Genomic DNA, 27,385 nt, shown 5'->3' on the forward strand with positions numbered 1-27,385 from the left:
TCTTCCTTCTTAGTCCAAAAAAAATCATTCAGTAATTTCATTTCTAGTTTCACCTCGAAGGAAAGGATTTTTTATTTATAGTAGACCAGCAGTCAAAGCAAAACAAAGAATTACAAAAGCAACACATCTTCTCAATAAATTTCACATATATGCTTACTCATTATTTCAACAGTTAGCTTGGCTTGCTACATGGCAGGATGAGAACTACCCTCCTACCTGGCTCTGTTTTGGTTGGAGTTATTTCTTCTCACCCAAGTGTGCACTCAAACTTGGTGAGCAGCACTCAAATTCATTCAGACTCTTTAAACCAGAAGATTTAAAGTTCAGCAATAGAAGCAGAGCAACATGTCTATTTTATACAGGTGACAAACATTTCTTTATGTGAACACCAGAAAGAGCATGAAATAAAAGCACATCACAAACCATATTCTGCTTCTTGCTACAAATACTAACAGCTTCAAAGTCAGTTTTCACATGCAGAAGGGTTCTGCTTTTAGAAATTAGCACCAGAGGATGTAAACAACAGATGACTATCATGTCATTCATTAAACTAGATTACATAAGTAAAAAATGCTTAGTATATTAAAAATATGAAATTCCACCTTAAATAATTCTGTTTATGTTTCTTTCCATGTTTCTTCCCATCCTCCCACCTTCCTGGGATATTTGGAATCCTGACAGTAAACAGGATCTTTGAAAACAGGAAGTGCTGGCACACATACAAGGACAAGGAGTCGGAGCAGAGTGAATCCAGGTGTTCTGTGCTCTGGTCTAGCCTGAATCTTCATCCAACATGAGCAGCTGTGCAGCAGAGCTGGAACTCCAATACCGAGCCTTTTCCTGGTGCTTATCTCCTCCAGGCATGTCACCTTGGCTTTTAGAATTAGCTGTCTCTGGTGCAGCAAGATGAACCTCCAAGTTGTATCAAAGAAGGGTTAAGATTTCCTCTCCCACTGCCCATAGTTAGAAGGGCAGGGAAAGAACTGCAATGAACACAGGAAGAACTGCAGTCCTCACAGTTACTCTTGCCTCTACCATGAGCAACACAATCGAGAAGGTTCAATCTCCCGTGTTCACCTCACCAGCTCCTCTGGATAGAAGACAGAGAAATGTATGTTCATAAGGACATCTGACTGATATTAGGCTTACTTCTGTTTACTAAGTTATATCTGTCTTTACTCAGGAGATCCACCCTGTGAGCCCTTCCTTTACTAAGAAACAGCTGAAAAAGACATCAAGGCTCAAACTGACAGTATACTGTGTACTTCCCACGTAGTATTTCTTAGGATGGAGTCTGACAACAACTTAAAGTGAGATAAAGGGTTTTTCCTTTAATAAATTACTCCAGATCCTGAAACTAATTGCTGAGTAAAAAATCCAGTTGGAACAGCAATGGATAGCAGCATTTTTGAAACTTAGCAGATTTTTAATCTTAGCATACAACAGTGAACTGGAAGATAGAAGTTTATTCTGTAATGTGAATATAAATTAACTTTCCATGTATTTTATCTTAACTGACTTCTGTAGCCAAACAACAGTTATAGAAGTATGGGTTTAGTGTGCACGGACTTCTGTTAGCAAAAATCATGATCTTTTATTGACTGGCAAGCAGAGGGATGGGATGCAACTTCACTTTTGACAGAGCATTTGTAAGGAACCACATGCCTCAGCAAAAGCCATAGAAGTAGGGTTTTGTCCTTTGTTTAAGCTCCTAAACTGAAAAAAAACCAAAACAATACATTCTCCACTGAGGTATTTCTTAACTCCCTTTATACAACAATTTGTTGAGAGAAGGAAGTTTGTGAGAGAGTTAACACAAAGGCACAGCCACCATAATAAAAAATTCAATTCTGCAGCTATATACCCCTGCCCTATAAACAGCTGAAACTAATACAGTTCTTACAAAGCTGTCCAGTAGAAAGATGGGGGACATGATAGCAGGCAAACAAACCCAGCTCCTTGCAAATCCTGCCTTGGAAAAGTAGTTGCCTCCTTCTAAATGAGCTATAATCAAAACAGGAAAATACCATGGCTTTTCAAGAGACAGTTAGGAATGATGAAGTACTACTCCCTAGTAGACTTGTTCATGACAGAGTCAATTATGATTAGCTAAATATTTATTTAGAAGTAGATGATAACCCTGCTGAAAGGTAAACACCAACATTTTTCCATAAAATATTATCAACAGACCTTTATTTACTCCAGCAGCAGACTGAGGCTGTCCCGCTTACGCCACACACCAAGACTGCACATGGCACAGTGGGGTACCCTTCAGCTGCAAAGCATTTATCACCACTACAAGCTCCTCCATCAGGCTTCACCTCCTTAAAGGTCACAGATCCCCTAGGTGTATTGCACCTCTTGTTTTAGCTGTTGACTCTAATTGAACAGGAATTTTCCTCTGCATTTACAGGTGTGTTGCACCTCTTGTTTTAACTGTTGACTCTAGTTGAACAGGACTTTTCTTTGCATTTACAGGTTGCATGCCAAAGCACTATCATGACTTAGTAACACATTTGCATTTGTGTTTTAAGAAATACTACCAAACATGATTCATTGTGACTGTATGTCATTATGTCCAGCCTGAAGCATAAAAACAGCTATGGTAAACTGACAAAAGGTTCTTCAGTATGTTTAATCAAATGCTTATAATTCCTGTACATACTTATGAGAAGCATCTGCTTTGCAAATCCTATGTTGTGCAAACACAAAGGCATCATTTCAAGTGATGGGCTGCTGAGACATTAAGGTTGTTATTACTGCATCTTTTTCCTATTCTTCAAGCTGTTACCCAAATTGTTTCCCTAAGGAGGTCAGGGTATCAGCAATTTGTGTTTAATACATTTTAAAGAGGTGGCTAATATTTGCCTAAATAGATGATGTTTGCAATTAACATGAACTTTCCAAAGAAGAAAGTGACATAAGCTTATAGGTATTTTAACAGTGAGTACCAGCAACGTCTCCACTATCGTATCCAGATTAAACACTTTTGAGACTAAGGCACATACTGCCACTACTACAGTCAGAGCTCTGTAAGAAGGATACATTAAAGAGAGAGACCTTTATTTGAAAAAAGCTAAAAAGATACTGGCATTATTCAGTCACTGCCATAAAGAGAACTTTACACATCTGCACAAACAAGGAAGTATTTTTAATACAGTTCTCTGGAAACATTTTGTTAATGTTTATGTAGGTGTCTACATTCAAAAAATCTGAAAGCAGCTTTCAGCCTGGTGAAGTTTAATCCTGGGATAGGACAGAAGACCACAAAAGCTTATATGTTTTGGATATCTTTTAGGTGACCTTATCACAAATCATCTTTTCTTGTTTAGCTAAACCTGCACACATACCAGGACAACAAGAGATTAGAAGTTATAATAACGGTTACAATTCTTGTATCACCTTGCAACTGTTTGTGACAGTATCCTATCTGGTGACGTACAATGAAAGGCTTGGAAAAGAGGTGATGAAAGAAGAGTTGAAGAGCTGGATTGCAAAGTAATTTGACAACAGAGTTTCCAGAGTCAGCAATATGTTTTGCTATTCGTTTCTTCATGTACCAACTCTGTGCCATTTCGTTGCTCGTTGGCTTTCATTTTCATCCTTTCTCTCTTGGTGGTAGTTTAGTCATCTTCCCCTACATGACAAAACATTCCAGGTTGGAGGTATCTAAGATGAAGGGAATGCTGCTGGACAGTGATAACATTAGTGCTTTATCCTCCGTTTCAGAGCAAGATGAAGAGGAAGACAAGTTATTAGAATTTTACTAACCACAACATTGGTAAACAGTTAAACATGAGAAAAACGGTTAAACTTTACTCTATCAATTAAAATGTGAAAATCAACTTCAAGTGCCTTCCGAGTAGCCAATGACCACTTATTCAAAAATTCACACAACTGACTATCATCTAAAACAGCAGCATTTCACATATTACTATTTTCATGAAAACACAAACATGACATTATAAATCAACCTTCTTAACAAACTTGCTAGACCAAAAGTGGCACTCACAGGCACCCTATTTGGGCATACTCTCAGTTATACACCAAAAGACTATTCAAGATGCCTGGATGTTACTTAAATTAGCTCTTTCATTTAGACACTGAAGGATTTATTTCAAGTGCTCCTCTACAGTACTTAACATCAAAATTGAAGGTGATTCCAGAGGGGGCAGCATGATAAAATATTCTAATATCACTTTCTTCCCACCAGTGGAGACTGCCTTGATAAACTGGTAGGTAGAACTGGTTGTTCAACACCCATATACTTCTCCGAAGGCAGAAGAGCAATTTTCTATTTTATTACTATCACATCCACTTTAATAATCCAGACACAACATTTGCTGATTACTCTGTTAAGTGCCAAAAACATAAATATGAAACACACCACTTATTCTTCATTTTTGTAATCCAAGCAGTTAAGAATTGCAACAAGCATATTTTGAAGTATTTGGAGTACAAGTTTTTACTTCCATTTTCCCAAAGGGAGCTAGCTCTAGCTAGAAACTTCTTATTTTAGCACTAGTAAATTTAATCTTTAAACTATGCCTGTTGTCACGTTAGTGTTTTCCAGTCTTAATGAAAAGTAACTTAATGGCACAAACACCAAAGCTGGATAATAACATACTTCATCACACAAAGCATATTTGTTGAGTTTGAGAAAGAAACTATTCACCTCCACTCTACTTGCTTGGTGAACTTGTTCTTGCACTCTGATCATTCTTCCTTTTTTGTGCTTGCATTTTCAAGTGTTCTGTTTTCCTAGAACATTAGAGATCAGTCTTCCTAGCTCTTCTAGCAAGTCAGAGTCAGAAAGTACAGAAAACTTTGGTTTAACAGAATTAGATTTGGATCACAGAACAGGCAAGTATTTCTACTTATGGGTCATTAGTCCAAGATGAAATATTGAATCCTGAATATTTTTTTTTCAGTAACATTGAAGGTTTCTTCCACTTTGAGGATTTTGGGAACTTGTTTCTTTGTTGACTGCTAACAGCTAAAAGAAGGAATAAGGATGCAACAAGGACTAACTTTTTCCTCTCACAGATTTAGTGTCCCATGCAAAGATAAACAGCTAAAGAGTTGATAAATTAAGATACTTTTGCAAGACAATAAACACAATTTCAGCAGAAAATCCATGCTTCTGGGAGGATCATGATCCAAGTTAACAGCAAGAATTAAAAATCAAGAACAGTCTTGCAACACATTGGGCAAAAGTCACTCATCACTTAACTGCCACATCAAATATTGGCAACAGACTGACTACTTAGTATGGAAATAATTCTCAATGACAGATATGTTTTTTGACATATTGTACAATCTAGGAGGCAGACTTCCAATTTTCTTTCTTCTCTATTTGGACTTTCACAGAAAACACCCAAGGGATGTTTCTCTACATTTCTTTGCCTTAGACGAAAGCCATAATGTACAGCCAATAATGTGACTCAGCTGCCTTAAAGTTTCAGGAAACCTTACAGTAAGTCTTAGTCAATTCAATAAGCCTCCAGTATTGGGAAAAAAACCACACTTTGTAGTTCATAATCCTCAAAAGCTACTTTTTTTGCAAGCATTTCTTTAATCAGAAACCGTAAGAAAGTTGACAAAATTTTTCACATAAAAATCCATGACGTTTATTAAGGAAATGTGTTAATGGCTAGACAAAAAACCACCTCAACAAAACCTCAATCACTTTGAGGTATATCTAACCTACTGGTAAGAAGCAACAGGGTATGGAACAAGAGACTGCTAAATCTTAAGTTCTCTGCTTGACCCAACTGTTCTTAAACCAGACTGAAGTAGTAGTTTATTTCTATTGGTGCCAGTTACCAAAGAGGTGAAAGTTTCAACAGCACTTCATCATTCTCTTCCCTTCAGTTTCACAAAGGTAAGCTGGTTTATTTGAATTTCTTTTTTACATTTCTAGAGTTCAGGTATTTGAGCAGTTTTTTCTCAAAAACAGACTACAAACATGCCTTGCAAGTGCACCTAGCAGGCATAACTGACTGAATGCTTCAGTCCCCATTTGACTGGCTTGAAGAGAAACATACTCTTAATGAAGAACAAGTGATGTCCACTGTCCTTCACATTTCTTGTTTGAAACATACACGCCTTTCACAAAGTCTGCACCCACAATTAACTGGAAAAAAACTTTTCTCTAGTTGAAGTGTATGGGCATGTAAAATTCCTAACATACAGTCTGCAAAACCATTCAGCGCTGCTTAGACTGAAAAGACAGAACCAGAATTACATAAACTGTACTCAGACTGCTGCATTTCTATCTGACCACAAGTTAACATACAAGACTTATAAAAACACTGGTTTTTTTAAACAGTTTATTTCCCTCTAGCCTCCAGTTGGGCTTGGTTTTGTGTTGGTCTTTTTTGTTGGGTTGTTTGTTTGGGTTTTTTTAAAAAAGTTAATATTACAGCAGTGCTGCAGGAAAAAACCCACAGTTAATACTTGAGTATTATTTCTCATTCATTAAACACTCCATTGACCATCCAGAAATGTATTTGGAAAATAAATTCAGTTGGAAGGAACCTCTGGAGGTTATGTGGACCAACCCTGTACTAAAACCAATTCACATATGTATGGCGTCTAAGTAAATATTGAGAGAAACAAATCTATTTTCTCTCTCCACTGCTCATATTTAGATTAGGATACTACAAAGAGAAACTTTGCAACAGAACTCTTTGCCATGACACATTCAACTTAAAAGACCAAAAGAAAATTCCCATCCAGTTTTAGCGTCAATATTTTTGTGGCCTCTTCTAGCCATAGCTACAATTTCAGACAGGCATCATCACTTGGAGCAGCTGGATGTCTGGCTTTTTTAAAGGATGAAACAGAACTCGCACAAGTATGGAATGTAATGCATAGAAAACTGCAAAAACCCCAACAAAACCTACCTTAGCCTAGGCTACAAGCCATGAATCTGTAGATGAAGTACAAATTCTTATTCTCAGTTTCCTCATCAGTATCAAAGTTAAAAAAAATGTTACCTTCCTCTCACCCAAATACAACATTTTTTTTAATGTCCTATTAACTACAACCTTTGAGAACCTTCATTAGTGTACTCAACTAGGCAAAGTAAACCTCCATGCAATACCCATCTACAAGATGCCAGTATTTCTTGCATTATTTGGAGTCATCATCATCCAGTCCCTGGTTGTCTAGCGTTTATATAGAATTTCAACTTCTTTAATTTCTGGGTTAGAACTATGATAATCATCTAGGATGTTTAAAATTGTATTACACATGACTGAGCCATTAAAAAGCACACTACACACTTGAAGCCAAGGAACAACTGCGATCAGGAAGTCCATTTCTTACACGATGACACCCTTTAAAGGTGTCATTTTCTCCAATACCTAGAAAGCTCTTATGATATACTTCATCTTGTGAGATAGCATGACGGTAAAGCATGAAACTATTGCTGGAAGCTTTAGAATAGGAATTTCTACAACAAGCAACTTTTAAAAAGCAAATTATTGAGGAAGTAGTATCCCCCATTTGCTTCGAAAAAGCAGGAATAGCCTGATTGTCAGAGAAATGGTTAACTAAGTACTGGACTACTTTATGACTTCCAATAAAGCACACCTGCTTTGCAAACAGCTCAGTTAGATCACCTTTCCCAAAGAATATTCCAGAAAAAACCCCCACTTAAACCTAAAAACAACAAATCAAAACACTCAGGGTCATTACTCACACGAGTAAATCGCATCAAAAAACAGAACAAATTTGCTATTAACACAGAACAACAATTTGAATAAGCAGCTGAACAACAAAAACACCTCAGTAGGGATTTGCAGGCTGGCCTTAGTGTGCTTCAAAAAACATGAAACATTGTCTCTAGGTTGCTAAGAATGGAACCAAGTTAACACCTATGAAATCTAGGACATCTGCTCCAGTCACATTTCAACTGCAGCTCTGAAGTTGCCATATTTATTGTCTTAATGAAAAAGCAGAATATTTAATGGATCACATAAGGAATTGTGTGGCTTTGGAAGTTCCTTTGTAAACACTATGAGCTTCGTTGGTGTGTGGTTTGTTTACATGATGACATCAGCTAAAATATGCTTCCCCAAAACTAACTACTCTGGGAAAGAAAAGTCTACCAATGTTATTGTTTGAGAATAAAGTTGCTTATTTTGAAATTTTAAGTTCACATGGAGTTTTATTTCAGAACACCTTATCCAGTCAGTTCCCCACAGTAGACAAACTGTCAAATCCCATCACCCTGAGTATTGGAATATTGATAGGAACTAACAATGTTTACACATAACAAGAGGTGAGCTTTGATTATTACACTGCCTTATAGACCTGCAGCACAGAAGCAACTACAGCAACAAGTATTAGAACATCTCTATAAATAAATCAAGAGATGGAAAAAATTAAAGAATGATTCAGATGATGATGGGAAAATTTTCTAACTTTATCCAGTGTGACAAATTTGAAAACCTGCTGCAGCTTAAAGCAGAGGTGTGAGGGTCCAAGTGACAGAACAAAGCCCAGATTTCTTCTACTATGAAATCCAGATTTAGAATCCAGCTCACCAGTCCTTTACAAGTTTGCCACAGAATGCTTATAGATGTAGAATTAACTCAAGCAGAGCTTTTTAGTCCACACTGTCAACATATATACTTTCCTTGTGCTTTTTTAAAGTATCCATTGTTTATAAAGTAACACATTTTTAAGTCAACAAGGTAAGAGTCACAGAGAAAAAAACATTTACGGAGACACACTAGTAGCAGCAGCAAAAGTAAGAGATCTGAAACCTTACTAACTTCAGGAACACTAAAACCAGAAAATCAACAAAATTCCCAAGTAAAACAAGCATGCAGTTTATGTTAGTTTAGTCAAAGTTTTGTTAGCATCCAGTCTACCAGAAAATACTGGTACAGAATGGCAGTTTCCTATTTAACATCAATAAAACTAGATTTCTGGACCAGATGAAATAAGAAAAATGTTTCTAGAGGTAGCAAATATGTGGAATATGTTACTGGAAGTCAGCTGGAAACAGGAGATTGCATGTCACACACCCAGTGGGAAGACGCTCTGCTCTAAGTGCCATTAAGCGGCCCAACCATGAGCTTACATACACTCCATCCAAAGAACTCCCGAATCATATTTCTAGAGAACAGCTATGTTTCTGGGCGCGGAAAGCCACGCTGAAACGCAACAAGGCACTACAGTTTTTTTGCTCTCCCAGATCACGTCTGTATGAAGAGATCCCCCAAATCAGGACTTAGCAGACGAACACCTTGGAGCTTTCCCAACCCAATCACAAGGCTCCTCCGGGGGACGACGGTCGCACTCTCATCCCGTCCCCACACCCCCGAAGATCGTGCTTCTCCCTCCGGCTCCCGAAGAGGAGCAAGACACCCCAACAGCCTTCAGAGCGCGGCGCTCCCTTCCGCCACCGCCCGGCCGGAGCGCCGAGCAGCCCCCCGCCACCGCGGCGGGACGCCCCGCAGAGCGCTGTCGTGCCGCGGGAGCGCCGGCCGGCCCCAGCGCCGACCCTCGCCTCACTCACCTCACCGTCGCGGGCTCCGCCCGGAAAAGCCGGCCTTCAGCCGCCGCCCCTGCGGGCAGGGCAGGGCTCCGCGGCAGGGCTTCGCAGCACTCGCGGCCCCGTCACTCGCCCCACAGTCACCGCTACACCCCTGGGCGGGCGGCTCCTTTCCGACGCGAGCGGAAGCGGCGGCACCAACCCCCGCGCCGCCCGGGTAGAGGCGCCTCCCGCACAGGCAATAACAGGAAGGGAGCGGGGCGCTGACCCCGGATGGGGATGGCGCCGCCCGCCGGAAGTGCAACCGCGGCGCGCGCGGGGGAGGCGAGAACGTGAAGGCGGCGGCGCGCGGACGGCTCGGGGTCGCGCGTCGTGCGCGGAATGACGTCACGGCGCGGTACGGCGGCGCTGTGCGGGGTGACGTCACGGCGCGGTACGGCGGCGCTGTGCGGAGTGACGTCACGGCGCGGTACGGCGGCGCTTTGCGGGGTGACGTCACGGCGGGGCCCGCCCCCCCCGCCTGCCCTCACATGGCGCCCCCTGGCGCGGCGGCGGACAGGCCGGGCCTGGGACGGCCGCCGTGCCGTTGGCCGGTGCTGCCGGTACCGCGGGGTGACAGCGCCGGCGCCGTGGCGGTGATCTGACTGGAGGCGAGCTGTCAGGAAAATAACAGGCTCGTCCTCACCGAGCAGGCGTTGCGGCGCAGCGTGGACCCCACAGACAGTGCCTCTGCCCCGTTTATTGTCACCACCCACAGAACAAAGGCATCGACCGAGTCAGAGTCATCTTGGTTGGAAAAGACCTTTAAGATCATCGAGTCCAGCCACTCACGTCGCACTGCAGAGCCCACCGCTAACCCATGGCCATCAGCACCTCAGCTACACGGCTCTTCTGCAGGCGCGGGGACTCCACCGTGTCCCTGGGCAGCCTGGGACAGCATCCAACAGCCCTCTCAGGGAAACAGCTCTTCCTAGTTTCCAATCTAAGCCTCACCTGGTGAATTGAGGCCATTTCCTCTTGTCTTATCCCTTGTTATCTGGGAGAAGAGAAGGAGCCCCACCTCACTACTTCCTCCTTTCAAGTAGCTGGTCTCCCCTCAGCATCTTCTTCTCCAGACCCTGCTCCCTCAGCCACTCCTCATCACACTTGTGCTCCAGACCCTTCACCAGCTCCAGTGCCCATCTTGAGACACTCTCCAGCAACCCTTTCTTGTTCCCTTTCACCACTGGATTATTGAAGACCTAAAGCTTTAAAATCTGAGCTGCTGCTGGGAGCAAGTCACCGTAAGCCAAGATAATGTTTTGCTAAAAGAGAGTGTCCTTCCCAGTGCATAGCTGTGCAAATGAAAAAGCAAAGAGAACATTTAAAACGTTTTGCTCCCTGGTGTTTGGGGCTTTTGGTGTCTGAAGTGAGGGTGCTGGGTTGGGTTAGTTGGCTTGGTGAGAGCCAACAAGACAGAGCAAGTAAGGATGCTGTTGAGGTGATGACAGGAAGGTGAAAGGGATAACCTGGGTGATTAATGAGTTAGGCATCTTTGATAATCTCTCTTTTCCAAGTGATATTTATCCTGTCAAGAGAAGAGATGATGTGAGCAAGTTTTGAAGATAGGTGTGAATGTGGTGAGGGTAACAGTGGGCTCTTTCCTCGAAATGCTTCCCCAAGCCCTCAGGCCCAGCATGGGACCTGATTTACAGCCATGGCCACGCTGAGATGATCGCCAGCAGAAGCCACAGCCTCACAAGTCACGCAGGTAAAACATACCCCAGCAAACATGGCAGCGCTGGCTCCCGTTAACACCTTGGCTGCAAACTGCTTGTTTGCTGCTTCTCCTACCAAATCACCACGGCTTGTGATTTGGACCTGCAGTGATGTGTCTGATAAATGGATTTTTTTTCTTAAGATCTCTCAAAAATTGGTAACGATGTGTGTGGCTAACTGATGGGATTCCCAAATGGGCTGGCTGGTTGCTGCTGTAAAGTCTTGGCTTCAGCTTCTTGTGACTTCTCAGTACTTTCCTGTTCCAGTGAAATGGGAGAAAATCAAAAGATACTCCATTTGCTTTGACATAGGGTGGCCCAACCGTCTGAGGCTTGTGCTCCCACCCTTGGTGGCTGGAAACTAATTCACTTGGGCTACAAACAGGATGAGATAGCTGAGGATGTTTATATATGCAAATCCAAGTTAATTATGTTTTTTCCTGTCCAAACCAGAAGGTGCTAAAGCGAAAACACTAAATGACCTGGTGCAAAACCACACCTCAAGGCTAGATACAGTCCAGCACTTGGAGCAACTTTTCAGCTGCATTTTAGCCTGCAATGTCAACATGCGTGTTTTGGCGACTGCGTGTTTCTGTGAGATTATTTCAAAAGCAGCAGCGTCTGAAGAGGCAGCATCTGCCTGGGCCCAGCGGGAAAAAATGAGAGCGGCTAGCGGTGAGCCAGAGCCGCTGGGAAACCAGCCCCGTGGTGAAAGTGCCGCGGGGCTGTAACACGCGTGGGACAGCCGCTGGTTTCGTCCGGCGAAGCACCCGGGCCTGAGTCCCGCCGGTAGCGATGGTGAACGGCCGGCGGGCTCCACCGACCTACACACGGAGCCATGCCGCGCCGTACCCAGCCGTGCGCGCACCCCTGCGCCGCCGCCTGCGCACGCCCCGCCCCGCCGCCGCGCTGCGGTCACTTCCTGCAGCTGGTCCCGGTCCTCCCCGCCGGTCCCGATCCTCTGGAGGCCTCGGGCACCGGCAGCAGTTGCGCGGGGGGCGACGACGAAGGGGGCCGCGGGGGGCCGGGGCCGTCGCTACCGCTCGCAGCCCCCGCCGGCGCGGTAGGTGCCGGGGGCGCAGGGAGGGCCCGCGGGGGTCGGGGGAGATGCGCTATGGAGACAAGGCCCCGGCGTCGATGCGTGGGGGCAGCGGGTTTTTAGCAAGGTTAGCGGCCGGCTCTGCCCGTCGGAACGGTGTTACCGGGGTCTCGCAGTGTTCTGCCGGATTTGGGGGTGCTTATGGTAGTTGCGTGGTGCTAGCGTCCGTGTCTCCCTCTTCATTATGTTGGGTTTATTTCTGCATTTCCAAAATTAGGTGTTGGCACCTTGAATTTTTGCTCAGGTTGCAGTTATTCCACGGCAGTAGATACCATGGCTCTTTTTTCCCCCGAGACTCCATCACCAAGACTGCAAGGCATGCAACTTTGCAGGATCATCTGCTAGGATGTCAGGATTTACACCGTGGTTTCAGATACCCTGCTGATGTAAGACATGATGGATGCCCTCTGGTTCTGGGTTACTAAATATGTGTCTTCATCAGTTGGAGAATTAGGGGGCCCTGCATCTTAAGGAGTTGTGTGATGCGTGTTTGTTTTAGTGTGATGTCTTTGATCCTTGCAGCGTTATAAAATGACCCTGCTGTTCAGGGTCAGTTCTGTAGGCCTGCTCTATGGCTAAAGGTAAACTTTCTGGCAGTTAGGTTAAGTGATGTCAATATTTTGAGATACAAGTGGACTTGAAAATAAATACTTCCTGTATTGGAAAATAACCCAACCAAACCCACAACCTGTTTCTCGTTTGTACAGATTTTTATCATTGTTATTAGTTGCCTCAGCTGCCTTTAAAAATGAATTCTGCTGGGAACATGTGACGTGTAGATGTCTCATTGTGGCTTACACCTATGGCCAAGGAAGGTCATGTTGTGTATGTGCCTTCCCTGTCCAATAGTGCTCAGATCTGAGGCTATACCATTTCCTTTCCCAGAACAGTGCTGTTGACAGCTGGGGAGTTTGCTCCCTGTTACCTGTGCCACTGGTAGTGCCAGCAGTACCATGCCTGTGCTGCTACCAAGCTGTGATGCTCCGGGCATGGAGTCTGGGTCTCTTCTTCAGTGCTGCCCTTGGGATGCTCTAACTTGAAAGTATTGAGGAGGGCTGAGTGTCTGTCTCCCTTGGGCCCACTGGACGACAACGGTCACAGGGTGGAAAGTGTCTCCTAGGCCATACAGTGTGTAGGAGGAGGCATGGCTGAGATCTGAGAGACTCTGTCTTGAGGCAGAATGTCTCCCCAGCTCACCCTGGAGAGCTGCAGGCCCTTACCCTGCCTAGGGCGGTACTGTTATGAGTCCTTGGTGGTGGAGGTTCCTCATTTCTCCACTATTTTGTAGGGTAAATATTTTACAGCTCCTCACTTTAAAGGAAAGGGGTCAAAAATATCCAGTTACCTTCTCCTGGTCAGGATATCTGTAGCAACTAGCAGTGGAAGGTTAAAAGGACATGTAAATAAGGCAAATTTGAGTGATTATTTTCGTTTTGTTTATTTTCTTTTTATTTTCCTTTAAGTAGTATTTGTAAGCCAGAAATCTGTGTAATTTGAGCAATTTCAATTTTCTCCATCAAAAGAAAATCAGATGCATATGCCAGGTCAAGAAGTTCTAACTTTAGAATTGCCCGTGCAGCCTTCATTTTATTTTATTTTCAGACTACTGTTTACTTTGAGAAACACTACATGACCTTAAAATTGAAGATTTTTCTAAGAATATCACATTATACCTTTTCCCTTGTGGATGCCGAATCTGTAAGCACTGTGTTCTATCTTGTATGTGAAAAATCCCATCCGTGACAGATGTCTTTGGAAGAGTCAATGCAACAAACACTCATGCAAAATTAAGATTCCGATTGCCATTTACTGTAGATCTCTTTATATTGTTCTATGAATATTCAGCTATAATTTGCTCCCATTTTAAGGTAAGAGGCCTGTTATGGTGGTGTAATAAAACTCTGAAATTGGATGCCATCCTTATCTGCTTGCATAGTTGTCTAACCTGCCTTGATAGGCCTGTGTTATGATATATGTAAGCATTATGAGTATGAACTTGTTCCATTTGTAGCCCCACTGAAATGATCTAGACTGCCTACAGAGTACGACTTGAGGATACTACAGATAGTCAGATCTTTTTCCATAGTTCTGTTTAACCAGGAACACTTATGCTGAAAGTTGGAAAGAAGTTGGATGACGCTGCAGAATTTGCAGTGCTGATAGATGATTGTACCATGCTGTTCCTGTGTGTCCTCTTCCTTCTTTGTGGTAGATTCCCTTTTATCTTAGTTTTTATGACACTGGTTTTGATTTAGCATTAATGCTTTTTCAGTAGTTCTCTTGGAATTTCCCAGAGCCTGGATGGCAGAGGGCTATTAAAAACATGGAAACTCCAAGGCAATGCATGCTGCTCTTTGTGGGTTTTTTTTCCTTACCTTTAGTTACTAGTAATAACTGAACTGCCTCCAATCTTGTATTATTTGGAGGTAAGCATTTCAGAAATACTTGTGCTCAAAGCAGTGTAGTCCCACTGATTTTCTCCTTTTTTTTTTTCTTTTCTAAATTATTTTTTATTGTTCCTACTAGACCACAGACCTCTCTGGGGCTAGACTTTCCAAGGTAATACAGTACCTAAAAATGCAGGCATCAACTGAGATTTTCCAGAGCTTGAATATACCAAGGTATTTATCTCGTGCTAATTTTAGCAGACTGAAAATCCCAGAAGTTATCCCAGATAAATGCCTTTTGCTTCTTCAAGTTCCTAAATGTCTTTGAAGTAAAATTCTATTTTCAAAAGCAATTTGGGAACAAAGTTTCTATGTGGCACTTAGTTCATGTTTCACTAATTTTCCAAAAGTGGTATTTTTAAAATGCAGGTGTGGCTCACTATTTGCTTAAACAAATGAACAGAGCCCGTAGCATAAACATGGTTGCTACCAACACAGCCTTAGCTGGAAGTGATCTGCAAAGGCCAAGATAATGCTTCTCTTGATCCCAGAGTAGCAGTGAACAGGATTTGTTATGATAAGAAGCTGATAAGAAGCTAATAAGAAGTTAATATAAGTAACTGTGTCTCGATGCTAGAATAATGCAGAGCAGTGATACTATGAAATGTTCATCCCAGGCTTTAGATGTGATTTATAAACTTTAATTAAATAAGCCTCTCAGAACCTCTTGTTGGAAATCTAGAGTTAGTTCTGAAAACTTGAATTAACTGAGAAATAATTTAATAGAGGTTAATGTGGGATAAGCTGTCCATTTTGCAGAAGATACAGCTTTAAATGTTTTATCAGTTGTAGTTAATAAAGGAAACATGAGAAATTGATCAAGAAGGTCATGGAAGAAAACCTTTGGGAGATGTCTGTGTACAACAAAGTGTATTGGTGTTGCTTTTCAATCTTTGCTTTTTTTAACTGTAGAATATATTTCCTAAGGAAGGTCTTTGTGAATATTTGAGGGATGTATTTATGTGTGTGTATGTATTTTATATATACCTATATATAGATGTAAGAAAAATATCTGCTTGAAGTATTTAGGTTCTTCTTAAGTCATCAGTAGCAGTATTGCACAGTAATATTTGTTGAGGTCTTGGTCTTCAGTGTGCACTTGTTCTTAGGCTGTTAGAGAAAGATGGAACTGAATGGTTATATCCCTCTCATTCACATTAACACAACTGGATCTGCTATGCATGTTGTATATCACATCTGGTAGTGGTTGTGGAGCAGTGGGGTGCACATGCTGTGGTTAGGATTCCCCACTTGTCCAGGAGGGTGCTGTGGAGTACTAACAACACATTTTGGACTTAAATCCACTTCTTACATGTGTATCTTTTAATCTATTCTGGGCTGCCTGGTATGCTGTTGTTCCTGTGGAGTAAGATGTTATAAACGGACTGAATCCTGCCTGGTGTTATGAAAAAGCATAAAATAGAAGCAATGAAGTTACAGAAGTCGTGCCCTGGATTGTTGGTGTTCCTGTTAGCTCCACTTATTTCAGCATTTATGTCTCTTTGTTTAGATCTAAAGAAGACTCCTTATCCTTCAGAAGTAGCATGCTCACAGTCTTCCTGGCCAATGATTCTTCTACAGCAAGCAGGACTTCTTCCTCATCCTGAGAAGCCTTCATCTCTTCCTATGTCAGTGGCTACAAGGACAAGAGCCAGCTCACCACTCTCCCCACCAAAATCTCTCGGACTGGGGCCTTCCTTTCATCACACACAAGAAGAAGAGCTTGCAAAGGTGGTGGAGCAGGACCCTATGCTGGAAGAACTGTGTAAGCCTCTGTGCTGTAAGCTTTGCAATGTCACTCTGAATTCAGCACAACAAGCCCAGGCACATTACCAGGTAAGGAGAGCGGCAGAAGGCACAGCTCTTGGGGCTGCTGCATCTGCAGCTTGTGTAAACACACCTGTGCCAGCGTGGGCACTGTCAGTAGCCTTGCTGTGGCAGCACAGAGCTAGGTGGGGGCTAATACACGAAAACTAACTTAGATCATTCAAGAGGCTTTGGAGTGCTTTGTTGAGGTAGCTGCACATCATCATCAGCCCGTATGTTAGCTTATCTGAAGCTACACCTACACCATCTAATGGAATGGAAGTTATTGCTAGAAATGCTCTGTAGACACATCTTCACCCTGCTTGAATTTGCTCTATGTCCAGACATGCTGCAGTGCTTCCATTTAAGGTGTAATCACTGGAGCATGTTGTGAAAACTTTGACTACAGAGACAGAGGAGTACCACCAATGTGGCATGGATGAAAAGACCATCATTTTCTTTTCTTTTATGTGATCTTGTTTCCACCTGTACATTTATTCAATAAAATAGAACTTCTCATTCCACAGACATAATTTTGTAAGACCTGGAGAGATGTTTTCTGTTGGATCCAGCAGTGCAGTTAGAAAAGGGAGCTGTTGCCATGTGCTTCTCACTGCTTCCTTCCTGAGGTTATGCATACAACTGATCTGCTGGTGGGGCCATCTCTGCAAACTTTCTCATCTACTTTGGACAGCATGAGCTGGGCCAACTCAGACCAAATTAATTGTATTCATTCTGGTCTGGTTGACTTGTTTTAAATAGGTTATGATTTACTTATAGTTCCTTGCTAAGAGATCAGTTGTGTCATAGTCCTACGCTACCCTACTTTAATAGTACTCTGTCCTAATAGTGCTGTATTTGTGTGAGATGTGGAGATAGTAACTTTCACCACCATCAAATCCAAAAGGGTGGTTGTCCATATCCTCAGGATACCAGACTTAGATCTCAGCTTTGCTGTTAACCATGGAAAAGTGGTATCATGCCAGTGAAGGAGTAGCTTGGATTAGTGTTATGCTTCAGCATCTGATTTCTGCGGTAGTTCTGCCATGAGGGGAAAGAAGCATGTTTATAGTACATAAGTTGCATTTATACATACACCTTAATATATCTCCACAATGCATAAACATAATCTCATGTAGCTCTCTCAGGTTTTCAAAACATCAAAAAGAACTCAAGTATATGTTTTCCAAGAGAGAGTATAATATGAAGCAGGGTTTCTTAGAGTCAGTCTTGTGTTTTAACTCATGCTTGCAACCTCATGAAAAGAAATCTGGGTGTGTGTTTAGACTTATCAAAAAGCTGTGCAAAGTAGCTAACTGTTCATGTTTAAAATACAAGATACCAGTTTTAAGTTAAATGGAAACAGATTGAGGAACTAATTGTAAACATATTGATCTGAGAAAACAGTTGAAAATGAAGCCAAATGATGCTAGGTGATGAGCATTTTGGGGGTGGATGGGGAGTGTCAGCATCTCTGAAGTCTAGAGCTGTTATTTTTTAAGTGACAGCTCCTTTACCTGAGGTGCCGTCTTCATGGCCACTTTCTCACTTTGGTCTCTCAATCGTTTTTCTTTCAGTGTAGGATACTGTTACTAGGACAATGATTAATTTGGTTTCTCTTTCCAGGGTAAAAACCACAGTAAGAAGCTGCGTAATTACTATGCTGCCAACAGCTGCCCGGCACCTGCCAGAATGAGTAATTCAGTTGAGGCTGCCCCACCTCAGGTTGTCTCCCTTCCAGCTCAGGTAAGACATGGGAAGGGAACTGACATCATGCTACTTACTTGCCACCTAACCCCCAATAGATCTCATGCTTTGAGGATTACTACAGGAGTTGGGAAAGACTTTTCCTTGTGATAGTACAGGATGGTGAAAATGGGAGCTGTTTGCTTTCTTTTGAAGATGCAGATTTTTATCTGCCCTTGCAGCAGAATATTGGGCTTGAAATGCTCTATTTCTGCATGGCAAATCCTTTGATTCCTAAGTAAGTCTGATCTGCTGCTGACTGTGGTTCCTTAAGGGCAGGTATAAAACAGCATTGTTGGAGCTGGATTGGAACAGGAGGGTGTGGCATCCGCTCTGCACACCATCCCTCCATTGTGTGAGGGAAGCCTACATGGCAAAAGTGCTTAGGTGCTCCTACACCCATTGCCCAGGGCTGTTAGCTAATTCCTCTTTTGTTACTTCTTTTAAAGTCCTGTTTCTTGTGTGTAGGGTGAAAGGATTGCTACCTCAGTGATCCAGATGAATTCTGTCTTGGGCACATTAGAGGCAATAGAGATGCTTTTTGCTTTCTTGACTTCTGTTCATCACTTCTGATTGTCATGGGACTTAACAGCTAACCTGGTTCTGAGATGTGACAGTGCAGGGAACCACAGCTGGGCAGCAGGAATGGAAGCTGTGCCTGTTATTTCCCAAAGCATAAGCCTCTGTTGTCTGTAGAAAAGCAAAGAGATTTTGCTGGAAGTGGCAGATCGTCACACCTGTTGTATGCGTCACCAGGGGGAGACTCAGTCCCACATAAAAGAGCTTTGCAGCTCACAGAACTGAATTGAGAGGACATGGAGTCCTGCCCTAGGTAGTGGAGCCTGGGTGCTGTAGCTGCTAGGGTATCTGATGCATTTTTTTAAGATGATGAACCACGGCACTAAAAAGACCACTCTGAGGCCATGCTGAGGTTTCATGTTGTAAAGCAGAAGTCAGAATTGTGTATGTGTGTCTATAAGCTTGAACAGTATCAAAGGAGATGTGAAAGAAACTCTGCTTAACAAAGGCTGCAGCAACGTGGCTCTGTGAATCACTACTTTATCACTGTTTACAAAGCACTTTTCTCTGGATGGTACACACTGAGGAGACATAGTTGCTGCCCTGCTCAGTGTGTGGTCTGACCGGACAGACATATCCTTCAAATGGCAGGAACTACCCACATGAGGCTGGGTCCTTGCTTTGAAGTCTTGATCGAGATGTCTTCCTACCTGGAAGATGAGGATCAGAGATTTGGCAGCCCTGTTGTTTTGTTTTTTTCTTCTCTTACTGTGATCAGGGAGCTGTGTGGAGTCTGGAGAGATTAAGTACACTGTAATTAGGAGAGAGGAGGACTTTTACCTTTCAGTGGGTCTTCCTCAGTGTGAAAGTCACTTCATTAGCTCCCAGCAGTCAGGAAGAGAGACGTTAAATCATTGCTGTGAAGTAAACAAGCCTCTGTAGCTATTACAGAGGTACAGGGGTGGTCGTTCAGATTGCTTTCCTCTCCATCTGACACTAGGGATTTGCCTAGATCTCAAGGAATTTTCAGATTGGAGGCTGGGACAGGGAAAATGAAGTTATTGTAAGAATGGTTTGGGGAGCACTTGAGAGTGTCCTAATCCATATGCTCTACTTCCAGCTCTCTTGCTGCCTGATGAAGACAGTACTACTCTCAATCCCTGTCATTCAAATACCTCAACGATTTAACCTTCTGGAGTTTCACATGCTGTCTCTCCCTTTGCTATTAGATGGGAACCAGTAAACCAGGTGGCCGAGTGATCTTGGCCACAGAGAATGATTACTGCAAGCTTTGTGATGCCTCGTTTAGTTCCCCGGCTGTGGCACAGGCTCACTACCAAGGGAAAAACCACGCCAAGCGGCTGCGGCTCGCGGAAGCGCAGAGTAACTCATTCTCGTAGGTATTGTTCAACTTTGTGCTCAGGCTGAGAGCATGTGGTTAGTGTTTCTGGCAGCCTGTTTTCTCAGAAAACTCTAAATTGCAGCTGTTGGTGTTTGTTTAATCTTCAGGGATGCATCAGAACTAGGCAAACGAAGGGCGAGAAAAGAAGGGAATGAATATAAGATGATGCAGAACAGAAGAAATATGTATACAATTCAAAACAACACAGGTAACTGGCAGCTTGCATCTGTTCTATAGTTGGAATAATAATGAATAATAAAAAGACTTGTTTTCCTTCTGAGGTCTGTTTTAGTAGAGACAGGTTGTAAAAGGAGATGGCCATAGCTCTGCTGGTCCTTCGTGTCTGCATGTTTTTTCCCAGCCGCTAAAGTTGCTTTGCTTTGTCAGCCTGCTTGTTAGTTCAGTTTCTCAGTTTGTAACTTAATTTACCATCTGCCTGTCTCTAAGGCTGCTCTAAGTGGTGACAGTTTTCCTGCTTTATTTTCTTGGCAAGTGGCCAGGTGCTTTGACTCCTACTGTAACATATCAACCTCTACTTGCACTACCATGACCAGAATGAGAGAGCACGTTAGCCTCCCTCTAAGACCATCTGTTCATTGAGTCAAGTCCTTCCTCAGGTGTTAGTATCTTACTTTGCCTCTTTACTGTAATTTGAAGTGTGGTTTATAGTGTCCAACCCAGCATCTGTTTATCTTTTTTTCAATTTAAGCTGTGTTAAGAGCATATATTAACTGAAACCTTGATTCCTGCTGAAGTTTGGTTTAATCGTATTTTAACTACTGTCACGTAGAAAAGATCAAGTTCTGTTAAATATAGTTTTGTGGTAATTGTAAACTGAGGCAGCAACTCTGCTGCTTTAGAAAATAGAGAATCAAAGAATGGTGTGCTTCCACACCTGTACATCTGGATCACAGTGGACAAGTCACATGGTAAAATAAGCTTTAGACTCTAATCAGTTAAAGAAGCTAATCTTTGGCTGCTTTTTAATCATTGCTTGGACTGAGAAGCTGTCACTGAGCTGCCTCAAGCTTGTCTTTCTCCTAGATAAAACAGACTTTTCTGTTGACTCCTCAGGTCCCTACTTCAATCCGCGCTCACGCCAGAGGATTCCTCGGGATCTGGCCATGTGTGTTACCCCCAGTGGCCAGTTCTACTGCTCCATGTGCAACGCCGGGGCCAGCGAGGAGATGGAGTTCAGACAGCACCTGGAGAGCAAACAGCATAAAAGCAAAGTTTCGGAGCAGCGGTACAGGAGCGAGATGGAGAACCTCGGCTATGTGCAGTGACGCACCACCCTTGGCAGTAGTTTGCAAATAGAGCAGCTTGTCTCTCGCCTGCTGTTTGCCACATGCCCTGCTTTGTGCTCCATTTGAGAGGAGTATGCTCTTGAGCTATACGTGTAACACCTGCAAACTTAATGGTATGGTTAGATTTTTTTTCTATCGTAGCTGGCAGGATGATGCTGTGCAGGATATGAAGTGTTTTTGATGTTTGTTTGCTAATTATCTAAGGCTCATCATTGTATTGAGTGGCGGGGAGGACTTTGTTTTCTCCCCAGCCTTCTGCATGAATATGCAAAGCCCAAGAAGTGCTGGGAACTTCTGTGGTTTTACCATGCGAGTGGACCATGTGCAAAGCCCACTCTCTTCTTTGCACACCACAAAGCAGTGCTCCAGAATGCCTCCCTATGGCAGACTGAACCTCTGGGCAGATTGTAAGAGAGGGGCAGGAATGGGGCCTGTGAATGTGTGAATTAGGTGGTGTACTTGTCCACAAATTGCTGCCATTACAGCCCAGAGTAGGTTCTTTCCACATCCTTGTAGAAAGGCTATGCATACCTCTCTCATTGGAGGGTCTTGCCTCTTACCCTGCTTCCTCTGCGATGCAGATTTCATGCTGAATGTCTGACACTAGATATCAGATGACTAGCCCCATTCAGAAATAGTCTCTTCTTCCAATTAACGGTGAAAAAAGATTCTAAGTGGTGTTGGCTGGGCACCTTAATGCACTATGGCTGTAGCTGATCTCCCTGAAGAGAGTCTGTGGGGATCTCAGTGGCTTAGTGAAGTAAACCAGAAAGCAAACCTGCTCAGATGAGATGTGCCCTGCTCTCATTCTGCCTTAGACTGAGTAGGCTTGAGAACAGGTTGGAAGAAACTATCAGCTGTAATTTCTTTGCATACTAATGTAGAAGAGAACAAGTGTTGGTCTCTGGCCTGCAGCTCTATTGCTCTGGGAGAGCAGGACTGCCTGGACCTTAGGGAGCAGATATATGTGTCCTACTTCCATGCCATTGCCTGGACAAAGCCCAGCGGGTGTTACGGAGGAGAGCTGAAATGCTCCTTTAGACTAGAGCTACCACTGGATGCTTTTCTCCCCTGCCCCACTCTTTCCCATTTCAGGATGTTTTTCAATTCCTTTCCTTGATGTGAACTTCATAGGGAGCATCAACTTAACTGGACCATAAAAAATCCAAAGGTAGGATGTAAATGTCAGGAGTGATGGTTGTTTCAGCAATAGGTTTTTGGCCATGAAGAATTCGTGAAAGTTAAGCAGCTTTGTAAGTGCAGACAAACTAAAAGGTGTGTGCCTGTTTTGATTTTACTTAACAAATTAGAAGGGGGATAAAGAACAGAAATAAGGCTGACATTTATTTTTCTCCTCATTTGGGTAGATGTGAGTGATAGGAATGCAGTTCACAATGTTTCTAAAACATTGGTTCCAGTGGCAAGTGCAGCTCACAGGCAACCACTGTTGGACCTGATGCCCCACTGTGCTGCTCCAGCCATATGCTGGGAGAGCTTCACTGACTGGCAGGTGCAGGGAGGGGGAAGAGGAGGCATCATGTGTTGTTTCTCACCCCAGTTCAGGCAGTGTGTTGAATTAGATGTAGCTCTGCTGGTTTCAGTAGCATTTTAGCAGGAATGAATTTTACCTAGTGCATAGTGTTGAAGGTAGCTCCAGCACTCCCCCTCCTTTTTTTTCCATTCTGATCATGCTTCTTGCATTCCAGAAGGACTTTTTGCTTGCCTTAAAACATGAAAAAATGAGTAAACTATCAAAAAATCCAGACAGTTTTAATTCATCTTTCTAGTCCACCTCAAAAAGGTTTGTTGCACTTGGCTACTCCTCAGAAACTGAATATTGTTACCTTTAGGTACCTGAGCATCAGGTAGCCATACTACCTTAATCCAGCCTCCCTAAATCCAGGCAAAGTGAGCTCTTGCACAGTAGTCAGAAGCAGTCATAGAATGGTAGGGGTTGGAAGGGACCTTCAGAGATCATCCAGTTCAACCCCCCTGCAGAAGCAGGGTCACCTAGATCAGGTCACATAGGAACAGTCCTCTACATCATTCCATGCTGATCCTTGCTCTGCAGGTACAAGCAGAGCAATGGACATCATCTTGAATTCCCCTCCCTTGTGCAAAGCCCAGTTAGAAAGGGTTTGTGGAGTATATGAGAAGATAGGAGGACAGGCACCATGGTTGCAAAGCCCTCACTGAACAGTCTTGACAGCCTGTGAGTGTTTCTTCTGTGCTTTCCTGCCCCTGGCTCACCCTCTGTGCAGTCATGAAGAGCATCCCCCTCGTAAACATCTCTCACCAGCCTTTTCCCCTCATCTTTTGCAGTCAAAGAAGGGCTCTGATTTTCTCTTTGTGCTCTGTCTTTTTGGTTTTTCTGGTCTGACACCACTGTGCAGGGGTGCAGGGAACTGGATGAGCCTTACTACAGTGTGCTTCACCAGAGTGATCCCTGCGTTATGGTTAAACATCTCTCTTGCTGTAAATTAAATGTGGCATTTCCCCCAGGCTGCAATTAGCAGCAGAAAAACAACACTGTGAAATATGAGCTGGAGGTACTGGTGTTGCCTGGCTTATTGCCAGGACTGAGAAGGTATCTTTGTCTGCTCTCATGTATCCCAAAAATTATCTATTGACCACTTTGCTTTGGTTGCTGCTCCTGCTCCCAGCCCAGTGATCTGCTCCTCGTTTGGCATTTCCAGTGACTGCTGGAGGGTTCAAAACTTGGTTTGCTCCAGGTGCCGTTGCCTCCTGGTGACAGCTGCTGCAGAGGTGCCACAGCACAGCAGTTTGGCAGCACATTCCAGAGCTACAGGGGCTGTTCCTGCTGGCTTCTCTCTGCATGAGGCTCAGTCTGGTTTGAAGGAATGCCTTGAGTCTGTCTGTGCGGAGAGGCTTGTGTCTGCTTTGTTTTTTGTTGAAGGAAGCGCAAGAAGTGAATGGCAGTTACATAGCAGGTATGTGGGACGTATAAAACAGACAGTGGGACTCGAGCAACAAGAAGAGGACAGGGTTTCTACATAGGAGGAAAGAGATTTCTTTCTGGAAGAAGCAGCTGAGACTCACTTTGCTCCACTGCTTGCTTGTGGCCCTTCCCTACCAAAGCTTTCCTCTCTCTCTTAAGTATTGCTTAACACTTTCTGATCTTCCCATTTTCCTTCCAGCATAGGAAACTCTTGACTGCAAAGAGAAAACACCTCACCTCATTCATACCAGTAGGATTTGCGCCAATCCAAGCTCATACTTGTCAGCATGAGAAACTGGGTGGATCCTCATTTTGGGTTTTTTTGTGAAAGCTGTTCTCCAAATCAGTGTTCAAAACACATAATGGAAACATGTCCTGGCTAAGCCTTATTTGACATAGATGGGCTGGGAAGAATACTGTTCAGCTGTGGTACCATTTTCTAGACCCAAGGTATCTTTTCTCATATTAAACAAAGTACCAAACCCAAGAAACAGGACTTCTGTGAAGCTGTTACATTGGCCAGTAGGTTAATGACCTTTGCTGCTAGAAACAAACTATAAATCAGTGTGTTCATATTTATTTTACTGTGCTGACCACTAATTGATTTGTTAATATTTAAGGCATTATTCTGTAGGTTGTTTTTGTTTAAATAGGAAATTCTACATTGCACTTTGCTTTTGGATCAGAACAGGTATTTATTATATTTGTGAAAATGTTTTTCTCCCTCATATGTATCATTTTCTTACCCTTGATGCAAAAAAAAACCCAACCAATAAAACCCGCCCCCAAACAAAACAAAAAGAGAAACCCAAGCAGTGAATCTTCTTTGTTTCTTTTCATGCCAAACAGAATGGGGATTTCCTCACAACTCACTCTTAAATGTCCATTTCTAATTGCTTCTCCCCCCCCGCCCCCCGATGGTTCCTTTGGTAAGTTGGGGTATTTTTAGAGACACATAAAGTTCATACTACATGTAAGCATTTCTTTTAAGGCAAGGAAGTAAACTGTGTGGAATCCATGTATTTGTGAGGAATATGAAAGTGATACTATTCTGTTTGTATTAAGCATTAGCTGTTATTCTGCATTCTGCAGTAATGAGTAAATGTGTTACACTCTTGCCTAACACTGGTCTATTTTTGACTTTTTGTTTTCTTCATGTACATCAAAAGGAACCCTGCAAACTTCTGTGGAGTTGCTTAGGATGATCATCAGTGTAAAAAATGCAGATTGTTTTTTCTGTAAAGCTGCTTGTCTTTTTTTCCTTTTCTAGATGCCCATTATAGGGCACTACAAGGGAAAGCTATTGCCATAAGCACGGTTCATATTTTAGCTTAACTAATGCATGATGTCCTTTTGCTGCATTACTGAAGTAATACTCTAGCTGTAACCAATGGGAATCATGCCCAAATCAGGAGTAAATGAAATACCCTAGCTAAGTGTATTGTGTTGGCTAGGGCCAGGCAAAGCACTTTGCTAAAGTTTGTCTCGGGTTAAGTTTGGGTAGCCCAAACTTTGCTTGGGTTGCAACATTCTGAAGGCTTTGCTTTTTTTGAAGAATGTGTATCTTGTTCTGTAAGGATATGGTCCTGCTCCAGCCAAAATAGCTTGAAATACATTGACTTCAGATGAGTAGGAGCAAGCCTTGAAACCCTTCAGGAATTTCATACTGATGATGTTTTCTCTTTTATGTGGTCTTTAAAAAAACATTTACAACCATGTGTACAAGGATGCTCTGGATGTGATGGACATCTGTTGCTGATTATGGAAAAGCAAATGCCATGGTTGCCAAAGGATTGACAGAAAATGGAGAGGTATGGACCTGGTTTAGTTGAAGTTAGTGGCTAAGCTCCAATTGTTTTGAGCTGGGCTGGCTGCTTTAGCATCTGCTTAAAGTTGGAAGTGAAAATAAAATCCCCTTTCAAATAAATGTAGTCAAACAGTAGTTCTGGGAGTCTCTCCTTTCAAAAGTATATCACAGCTAAAACAATATCTTTTTTTTTTCCCTGAAGTATGTGCAGATAAAAGCAGGGTTTAATTTCTAGAAATAAAATCACTTTTTCAGTCTGGATTTTGACAAAGAAAAATTACTTGATTTAATTTCCATCTGCATCTGTCCAGCAACATCATTTGCAAGTGCTTTGAATGTATTTCATCTAGAGCCTTCTTGTCAGATTGATTTTGTACATTTGTCCTTATTTTCTTTATATTGTACTGACCCCTGTGAGGGAATAGTTGATGAAAATGATTTTTTTTCTTCCTTTTCTTTTTTTTTCTTCTTCAGTATGTAATAAATCATCTTGCTCTTATCATTGTACAGCTGTAGTGTTTGATACTGCTACTGCTTGTGAGATAGCTGGACTATGCCTGCCTGAGTTGGTTTTAGCCTAGTGTTGAGTGTGACTCTATGAAGAATATTGTTTTAGTACACTGAGAAAGGAGTAGAGTCCAGTGTAGCATTTGTTATTCTGGAGGAGGGTCAGTGTACTTTCAAGTGTTACTGAAAGCCAGCCAGCTGAGTTCTCCCTCTGAGCTGTCTTGGCTTTAGGAGGGTTGGGAGTGCTCAACATCTGACAAGAAGCGAACCAGAAGGTATGGGGAGGACTCTGTTTCTGACTGTGCTTTCCCCTTGAGCAGACATCACAAGCTTTGCACCTGCCCCAGGCTGAACCACAGACTGACTTTCAACTGTAAAAAGGTGGGGACAAGCTGGGCTTGATACTTGTACATTTCTTTTTGCCACTGTACTCTTTCCCTCTTTCATTACTTGAGGGCTCCAGAAGAGCATATGCTTATGACATATGACTTTCCAAACAGAAAGGACATTCTGAACTG

At 42.9% G+C, this 27,385-nt stretch overlaps 2 protein-coding genes across 15 annotated transcripts in view; one reads left to right on the forward strand and one right to left on the reverse strand.

Moving 5' to 3' along the window:
- PIK3CA (phosphatidylinositol-4,5-bisphosphate 3-kinase catalytic subunit alpha) overlaps nt 1-9,878 on the reverse strand; it is a 35,911-nt gene extending 26,033 nt beyond the window's left edge. For 4 of the 11 annotated variants that reach the window (XR_009819531.1, XR_009819530.1, XM_062005842.1 and 1 more), the window contains exons 1-3: nt 9,536-9,878; nt 3,403-3,637; nt 603-1,090 (exon numbers count right to left, since the gene is read on the reverse strand). The gene's annotated coding sequence lies outside the window, so the exon portion shown is untranslated. Of the gene's footprint in view, nt 1-602; nt 1,091-3,402; nt 3,638-4,675; nt 4,802-9,535 lie in introns of those variants that run through there. The other 7 variants (XM_062005844.1, XM_062005837.1, XM_062005838.1 and 4 more) reach the window with 6 other exon arrangements.
- Nucleotides 9,879-12,192: 2,314 nt separating this feature from the next.
- On the forward strand, nt 12,193-26,859 carry ZMAT3 (zinc finger matrin-type 3). 4 transcript variants are annotated; one of them, XR_009819535.1, is made up of 7 exons: nt 12,193-12,331; nt 16,325-16,650; nt 18,247-18,366; nt 20,115-20,281; nt 20,395-20,495; nt 21,362-21,707; nt 24,753-26,859. XR_009819535.1 is itself a non-coding variant. In XM_062005927.1 (6 exons), the coding sequence occupies exons 2-6, from the start codon at nt 16,381-16,383 to the stop codon at nt 21,571-21,573; spliced, it is 870 nt and encodes a 289-aa protein (XP_061861911.1). In that variant the 5' UTR covers nt 12,193-12,331; nt 16,325-16,380; the 3' UTR covers nt 21,574-26,859. The 4 variants fall into 4 exon arrangements, 3 of the variants coding, with proteins under 3 accessions (XP_061861911.1, XP_061861913.1, XP_061861912.1); XM_062005927.1 differs by having other exon boundaries at nt 21,362-26,859; XM_062005929.1 differs by lacking the exon at nt 12,193-12,331 and adding an exon at nt 12,409-12,434 and having other exon boundaries at nt 21,362-26,859.
- The last annotated feature ends 526 nt before the right edge of the window (nt 26,860-27,385 follow it).

This window comes from Colius striatus, chromosome 12, assembly GCF_028858725.1.
Source record: "Colius striatus isolate bColStr4 chromosome 12, bColStr4.1.hap1, whole genome shotgun sequence".
Classification (NCBI taxonomy): domain Eukaryota; kingdom Metazoa; phylum Chordata; class Aves; order Coliiformes; family Coliidae; genus Colius; species Colius striatus.